Below are 8,867 nucleotides of genomic sequence, written 5' to 3'. Positions count from 1 at the left end.
TGTCAGCCTGTCTCATCAAAGGGAGCACTGACACATGAGTCATGGCCTTGCAACCCCAACCAACAGGAGCACACTGCCTCGACAGGGCACACTGACAAGTGTTCAGGCCAGATAATAGTCCAAACGAGCTATTCAGAGACAAAAAGGATGTGTGATGTATGTCAACATTGTCTCTCTTTCTTCTCACATTCCCATTTTTCTTAGCTCTTGCTTTTGACATGCAGCTTCTGTTTTTTAATCATTTGGTTGTCCGCTGCATTGCCAAAGTATTTTTATCCCCCTCCCTCATTCGCCCGATACCTGGCTTACTGACCTAGACACAGAGCGGAACAGATTTATTTTTCCTTACTGCTGAGAGAGGCAGCATTCGCATGGGTCATAAATGACAGACTATAACACAAACTGTACAATCAATGACATGCTGGCATTTTATAACTTATAATTATAATCTCATTTGGTATATGATACCACTTTATAACACTCAAACAGAGTTCATTACCAGACTCTGTTTAATGATGGCTCTGTGCAAATGTAGGACTTACAGACTTAAAAAAGATGTTGGATTTACAGGCAATGTCTTCTTTCTCTCTCTCTCTCTCTTGCCTTTTTTTTCTATTACGAATTTCTTCTCCAAGTACCGGAATCCCGAGCCATTAGTAATTGTTAAGATCCACATTTTGAAATAAAGGAGTGCTCAGATATCAATGTAACCCACAATAGTTGTATCACTTTTAACTTATCTTTAACTTCTCTGAAGATTATTATGCAGTGCAGGTCCAAATGCTCAATCTGAACTACTGTGATTAGACACATGCTGTGTACACGCAGAGTGCACACCTCCTCGCACGTCCCAGTCTCGTTTTTCATGCTTCCACTCTAAAAATGGAACTGGCAGTCCATCGCAAAGGGAAGGTTTTCCTTGCAGTCTCCCCCTCTATTTATAATGTCTGTAATTCTTTCATATATATATATATATATACACATATATATATTCATTTATTTGGGTTGATGTGTTTTTTTTCTCTTTTTATCATTTACAGACGTTGACCCACTCTGTTATCCTGCACTCCTCGCAGACCACGTAGCAGCACCAGTGGAACTTGCAGTTGCAGCGTTCGCTGCGCGTCTGCTGCAGGATGTTGTGGCCTCGGCCGCAGCACAGGCTCTCGCAGTTGTCCATGCCCGGGCTGGTTTTGTTGCAGATGCGGCCCTGCGTGCCCGCCGCGTCGGAGCCCAGGTCCCGCTCGCAGAAGTCGGGCGACTTTTCGAAGTAGACCAGCTCGTTGTGGTTGGCGCGGCGTCGGTGGTGGTGGTTGTGGCCGTGCTGGTGCATGGAGTTGGCGTTGGCGTTCTCCACCTGGCCCGTGTTCCTGTTGTGGGGCTTGATGAAAGTGGCGACGTTGAAGCGGTCCTTGAGTAGGGCGCCCACCGTCCTGAAGTCGGGCGTCACCTGCCAGCAGGTCTTGAGCTGGCAGCTTCCTGATGTGCCATGGCATTTACATTTCCGCCTCATGTGGTCCACCACGACCTGCACAGAAGAGGGAACATCAGTCCACCATATCTATCATATCCCTCATCCTGTCACACAGTGAATCAGACTTTTGTCCAGTGAAATGTCTGAATACCCTCTGTATTGGGCTCAGTAAGGAAGCCTGGGGCAGTGCACTGGGTGGCGCACACTTAAACCAAATAGTCTCAAAGTTTCAGATAATATTAAGATGATAAATATTTTGGTACTGTGACATTGGGGTAAGCAAGTATCCGGAATACGACACAGTGCTGCATGTCTGATAAATGCAATCTGACAGAAAAGGAAACCTCCAAAAGCAGCCTCAACAACAACAACAACACCAACCAGGCACCTCTGCAGTGACATGAAATGACTAAAACAGCAGGTAAAAGGCAATCTCCCACATTCCTCTTCTGCTTTCACAATACAAGATCATTAGCGCTCCTGAAAAACTCCCTTCACAAGTTCATTTCACGGGCGAGGATGTCTACCCCCACCCCCCCCGCCTCCCCCACAGAGACCTCCCATTCGCTCAACAATGCACTCGTCTGACAGCCTGAGTTATAAACTTTTAGATCCAATTACCAACAGGAAAAAGGGGCCACCCTCAACACTGACAGATGCTCCAGCAGCCACCCCTATCAACAGTGCGAGCACAAACACTCACCTTCAGCACTCCCACATTTTACTGGCTTTGAGGCCTTGAACGCAAGCTGCCACGGGACGTGGCGCGATTCAAACACCTTGGGAGATAAATGGGAGTTTTTGTCTGTCAAAACCCCCCGGATTAGGTTTTAATGCGCGAGTCGTTAGTGCTAAACAAGACGAGACTTCACTATTTCATGCCACTCAGCCATGGCCCCGTGCTGTTCTCCACCTTCCTTGGCTTGGGAGCAATCCCTCCCCAGGTAGAACCACACAGCATTGATGTTGTTTGGGGGGTTATATTTTTTAACCACTCTCTGATTCTGTTCCATCAAAGTGAGCACAACTCGGCTAGTCTGAGCTGAGGACAGTGTCTTCCCTCCCAAGCTTAAGGACATTTTGAACTGACGCCAAAAAGTCAAAATACACTGTGGCAGGCAGGCAGGCTATGAAATCTTCTTCAGACTATGGCTTTGCATGCTTTGGTTTCCATTTCAAGGGCTAATCTCACATAGGTGTACGCAGGGAGAGGGGGGGGGGGAGAGAGAGAGAGAGAGAGAGAGAGAAAGAGAGAGAGAGAGAGAGAGAGAGAGAGAGAGAGAGAGGCCAGAGGGCTGCCACTCTGCCTGCGTAAATCCTGAGAGGGGATGGAGACAGGAGGGGCTTCCTGTGGCTTCAGGCTAACAACGCCAACGCCAAACATTGCCACCAATGCTGACATGCCAGCCAGCCTCGGTGTTGCAATTTTGAACGATTTCGCAAGAAACCCCAAACAGAGAGAGCTACACCCAAAATCCAGGGGTGCTTAAGTTCTGAACACTTAAATGGCCTCTCAAATCCCCACTTAAGCCGCTTTTCGCACCTGACTCGGCCTTTTGCATCCGCATTTCCGGCGTGGGCGTCCCTGTCGTACGCAATCAGCGCTCCTGATTGTTCCAGGAGAGAAGCGGCCTCAAACAGGAAAAGCCCTCGCAAATTTACTGCCCAGAGGGCAGGCAAGGGTGTAGACAAATATGGATATTCAAATGCCGGAGGCTTTGATTGGCACAAGCCAGACGGATGTGCAAAACCCTAACCTCTCAGCGGCATGACCTCCCGGCAACGTGGCTTTATGGCATCTTTGACCCAGGCTGACATGAGTGCGGTGTTCTAGATGGCAGATAGTGGAGGGCGATTGTACTCTTTCCCTGTTGGGTACGGCTCGGGAGCACCTGGGGGCAGGGGTGGCAGGGTTGGCGTGGGCGAAGCCAAGAGAGAGGGAGAGAGAGAGAGAGAGAGAGAGAGAGAGAGAGAGAGAAAGAGTGAGAGAGGGAGAGAGAAAGAGAGATAATAGGAACAGAGACAGGAAGAACTCTCCCGGAAGTGGCTCACAAGGGTGATGACAGGCCAGTGATATATCACAGAAGCGGAACTGTGCTTTAGAGAAGGCGGCAGAGAGAGATAGAAGGAGAGAAGAAAGGGGAAAAAGCCTCAAACTCCTGAGAGGCAGCCTGTCCTGAGGGGACTGACAGAGATGTGCAGGAACTGGTGCTTCATTCCGGTGTCTGCCATCCTATCAAGATTAGCATCTCTCAGTCCGTCTCTCTCACTCTCTCCCTTTCTCTCTGACTGTCTGTCTTTCATTCAGATGTCAGTTCAAGACATATATTGCTTGTTGGCACAGGCCAAGGTCTTCAGAATAACAGGGCCATATTAACCCATCAGTCTCATATAGGAGATTATAGATGATTAATACATTCAATGCAACTAGATGTTGTCCTTCAAAGATGGCATGAGTTGAAATGTCAGAGAGGAAGAGGACTATCAGTTAACACAAATAACCAAAGCCTCCTTTTACTTTTTCAGAAGATGACGGAGAGACATTTCGATTGGCCCAATTTTCAAAGTGTGTGCTGTTCCTTTGAATAATGTTTCTGTAGTACAGGGCACACCCGCTACACATGTTAGCCGCCATTACGTGCCATGTGTTCTACATAGAAAATAGTTACAATTTCCATTCTCAAATACATGATAATTAGGCCTGCGTATGGGTGCACGTAAATATGTGTGTTCTTTCGGGCATACAGCATAGATGTTTAAAAGCGAGAAAAGGCTTCAAAAGTAATTGCTCCACATTCATTGGCCGAGACCTGCAAGACACGCACATCTGGGCCTCTTTAATTGGAGAAGAGTGAGACAGACTGCCCCATAAACTGGCACCAGACTGAGATCAAATGAGACATATTGGTAGCACATTTGGACCACAGGCAATATTCGGTAAGTGGCAAATCCAAAATGGGTCTTAACGTTCCTTGTCCTTCACACACACACACACACACACACATGCACACACACACACACACACACACACACACACACACACACACACACACACACACACACACACACACACACACACACACACACACACACACACACACACAAACAAGCACACACACACAAAGAAAACTGTCCTTCAATTTACATCCTCTTGTTTGAAAGGATTTATGACTCAATCAAGACACAATAACAGCAGTGACGTCCCCAGACCACTGGATGGGTCATGGTCTGTGGTCTGTTTTGAATTTCATCTATTGCACAATAATGGAACTGGTTCAAATTGGAAAGACATTCAGCACATTACGCACAAACTAAAATATTCATACTTTGTCTTTTTCTTCTAGACACATATCTGGCACCACCATGACAACCCTGTCCCTCAAGGAGCATGTTTAAAGGAAATAAACACTCTTATTAAATCTCAATATTGCCACAGTATATCAAATGCTCTGCTAAATGAAACAGACCATTAATGGCTATCAAAGCACATGTGTAATTGCTGAGCTGGGGAAATGAAGGCCTGTGAAGAATTACTTGATCAACAGAACAGAAGGTTTACACACAGAGTTTGTAACTGTTTATAAACAAGCCTTGTGTGTTTCGAGACGCCACTCCACGCCACATGCTGCTGAACCCAAAAACCAGCCGTCGTTCCCCCAGCAGGGTCTGGCTCCAGATGGGGCCGGTAGTTGCCGTAGTTACAGGTCTCGCCTGTGTCATGATGGGGCTGCCTGATAACCCAAACGGTGTCCACTACTATCTAATTGCCATGTGATGAATTACCAGAGCCACAGAAGGCTTTTCTGGCTTTGATGCCAGTGAATGCCTCCTACGCAAAAAAAAAAACCCCAATGTATGCACATCAAAGGCAATCGCGGAGGTGCCATCTGATCGTGTCAAGATAATCTGTCTGTCCCACTCCCACAAAGCACACTTAATAAAGAATGAAGATGAATGCCGGAGTCACGAACTACAACGCCAGAGCAAGAACTCTGTGGTCATTTGTTCCTTTCAAGAGGAAAAAAAAGAGGCATTTCTTAAAATAATTCAAGCCCTAAATGAGCTTCTGCCTTGCTCTTTGTTCTAAATGGAGAAGGGCTGTTGGCTTCGAACCCAGCATTCACTAGGCAGTTCCAGTGCTCTGATCCAATGAAAACATGAGTAAAATAATGCAAGTGTTCCCATGTAATCGGGAACTACTGTAAACACACAGACATGCACAGGTGCTCTCTCCCTCACACATGTTCCAGGCCCAGGCGTGGAATACACACAAGGAACAAAACACTCACACTCCCGAGTGAAATTTCCCCTTTTTCTACACTGGCCTTGCTCTTCCCTGATCAGCTCGCCTTAAAGTTGTATTTGGGGAAGGAAGGGCGAATCTCTTTCTACTTTCCGCCGTGTTTGATGTCTAAAATCTTTTGCTGGGTTTAAACATCTGTTTCCAAACAGCCAGCAGCCACTAATTAGAGCTTTTAACAAGACTGAACGTCGTGAGAACCAGAGGGTGGGCATGAGACGACATGTATACCCCACTAAAACCACCGCATTCCTGCACAAAAGACTGCTTTTCGGGGGGAGTGGGGGAAGGAGAAGGTGGGTAAGGGGGTGTTATTCCCGGCCTCACCTGCAAGTATTTTCTTTTTGATTGGGGGGGGGGGGGGGGATTCTGCTCTGTTTTTCAGTCCCACTGACACAGCACAGTGTAGAGTAGCCTACATAATCTAGTCACATTTCAAATAAACTGCTCTTCAGCTGACATGCTGCTCTTGTATGCACTGAGACCATTTCAGGGGTCCATATCAGGTGTGTGTGTGTGTGTGTGTGTGTAATCTGACCCTTACAGGCAAAGGTACATGTATCCTGCTGCTTTCAACAACTGTCTGGTCATGGAGGTTAATTGACTTTGTGTCAAAACACATGTGCCACCGCGGCTCACCTGGCTACACCACTCCTGCACCGAGCCCCAGTCCGTGGAGCGACTCTTAAGCACCTTTTCAGTCAGCCGGGGTTATAAACACTACCTGACGAATAGAGAGGGCGGCTTTTTTTTATAACCACAGATACTTGGATTGACATGTGCGTGTTTTGACTTAATATTATTTTTGCTGACTGCGTGCCAACAGCTTTTGACGTTTTTTCAGTAGCCGGAATGTTTTCTTCACACCAATGTTTTTGATGCCAAATAGGCTTCCTGGCAGACATCAAGCCACAATGTGTCTGAACAATGCATCCTCTCATGCTTTTTGCGCATTATTTGACGGTGCAATCGAAAGCCCAGCCCCCATAATCTTCCATTTCGTACTGCCATAACTCAACTGTGCTCAGGTCTTCTGCACTAATCAAGCCACCTCAGCACACAAACACAAATCATCCTGTTTTTGTCCCCAGGGCTGTTTATCACACAGGTACACCCCTGTTTTGTCATGTGGTCACATGAGGTGGGGGGGGTGGGGGCGGTCCGCAAGCCTGTGTTTATGTCAGCCGCACACGTGTGGGACCACACCGGATCAGCACTTTATCAGGCTCTCAGCGTGGAGAGCAGAGCTATTATCTGCCACTTTGTTCTGGACCCCGTCGGGCAACTGTGCAGTTTGTGTTTAGTCTGAATAATCAATGAAACCAGAAATAAACTGATGAAAAGATACAGGGCCAAATTACACAGCAGGAAGCAGCAAACAATGAGTCATTTTCCAGCTTCTCTGCGCCAATCAGAGCGCAGGGTGCAATCAAAGCAGCGTCGCTATCACTTAAAGGCCAGCCTTTACAGTCGCAAGATAAAACCAGATTTGGGCAGATGAGTTGATGAGGAACCATCTCTTCCCAAACCAAGGCTTACCATCAGCTTACCATCAGCTTACCATCAGCTTTTAATATCAGAATTCATTTGATTATAAGATTTAATCTAGCTGCAGGTATATATATCGATACACCCATCAAGCAGGGCGCTGATAATGATAACAAGTCATTTGAAGGGGCTGTATTGTAAGGGTTGCCAGAGAAGAGTGATGTTGACGTTTTTATTGTGTTATCAGTGAGACACATTAAGTGTCGCTAGGCTAAGAGCGGTAGCGCCGGCGGCATTAGAGGAATTAGCAGCCGCTGCAGGGGTGGCGCTAACAGCAGAGCAAGGACTTTGCTTCAGAGCTCCGCACACGCACCACTATTACTCTATAATCCACCGAGTTCAAACCATTTACCTTACAGCACAGCAGTCGCACTAATCTGGCTCACATTATCCAATTAGTTCAACACCTGAGCAACAACTCAGAACAACCCCGAGCATCTCGCTTGTGACTCCAAAACAGATCAGCGGAGATGGAGAGAGATAGAGAGATCCCCGTCCGTTATGTGGAAGAGGAGATCCCCACCTCACTGTTTGGTTGCATCTGTGAGTTTTTCCTTTGGATGGGGGGGGGGCTCAGCTGAGGAGAAGGGAGTAGCTCCCCACGGCTCATGAGTGGATGTAATTGAGCATGTCTAAGTCACAGGCGCATGTTTGCCTGAGCAGGCACGAGTTATGGCTAAACCCCCCGCCCCCACCCACCCACCCATCCCCAGTCCTAGTCTCACAGGCGTGTGATGAGAGACCTTCTGCTTTGAAACTGGAGAATGATAAAAATGTGGAGATCGTGGCGGTCCCTTGCCGAAAAAGAACAGAGAGGTCATCCCAAGCTCACCTGCCTCATACTGTACGACACTGAAGAAGAAAGCAGCTGTCCGTATTCTAACTAGCCCGACTGCACGCTGAGAAGTCAGCTCCAGTTCAGTACCTTTATCAAGATCAAAGGCCACTGGTGAAACTCCCTTCTTCTCATTGTCTCACGCATGTGTCACGGTTATAATGTGTCTGCGTGGTAGGAGTGGTCATCATCACTTTCTACACACCAAACAAAGGTGAGTAAGTTGATCTTGTCATCTTTAACAGATGAGGTAACATAACCTTGTGCTGATTCACCTGGGCCCAACTCTGTGTCACAGTGCACCCAAACCACACACACACACACACACACACACACACACACACACACACACACACACACACACACACACACACACACACACACACACACACAAACCACACAGTGCTGCAGTAGCACACCACAGCGCTACACACACCCCAACACACACACACACAGGACAGCAGGTAAAAGGCAGCCTCTCACCTGCCTGCCAACTCTGTTGTTGTGGAGCCTCATGCGGGCATGGATATCCCTGTGCGTGTCGCGGGAGTCCAGGAACTCCCGAGAGAACTTCTCTCCGAACTCCACGTTGGGGCTGCAGCCGCCCCACACCCACGAGTCCTGGGGGCCGAGCGTGTCGGCGGGGAAGTGCTCCATGACGCCGTGCACCATGCCCTTGCCGCGGTTGATGGCCTCCAACTGCAGCAGGT

General features: G+C 47.8%; 1 protein-coding gene across 1 annotated transcript in view; it reads right to left on the bottom strand.

Annotated features, from left to right (window-relative positions):
* Window positions 1-345: 345 nt before the first annotated feature.
* The window catches only part of wnt10a (wingless-type MMTV integration site family, member 10a), a 14,298-nt gene continuing 5,776 nt past the window's right edge, over window positions 346-8,867 (bottom strand). Inside the window, exons 4-5 of the mRNA XM_031578073.2 lie at window positions 8,641-8,867; window positions 346-1,528 (exon numbers count right to left, since the gene is read on the bottom strand). The exon at window positions 8,641-8,867 is cut by the window's right edge and continues 147 nt beyond it. Of these exons, the coding sequence (XP_031433933.1) occupies window positions 1,031-1,528; window positions 8,641-8,867 (725 nt within the window). The 3' untranslated portion in view covers window positions 346-1,030. The remainder of the gene's footprint in view (window positions 1,529-8,640) is intronic.

Source organism: Clupea harengus, chromosome 2 (genome assembly GCF_900700415.2).
Source record: "Clupea harengus chromosome 2, Ch_v2.0.2, whole genome shotgun sequence".
Lineage (NCBI taxonomy): Eukaryota > Metazoa > Chordata > Actinopteri > Clupeiformes > Clupeidae > Clupea > Clupea harengus.
The sequence above is the reverse complement of the archived record's forward strand: the minus strand, read 5'-3'. Positions and strand labels throughout refer to the sequence as shown.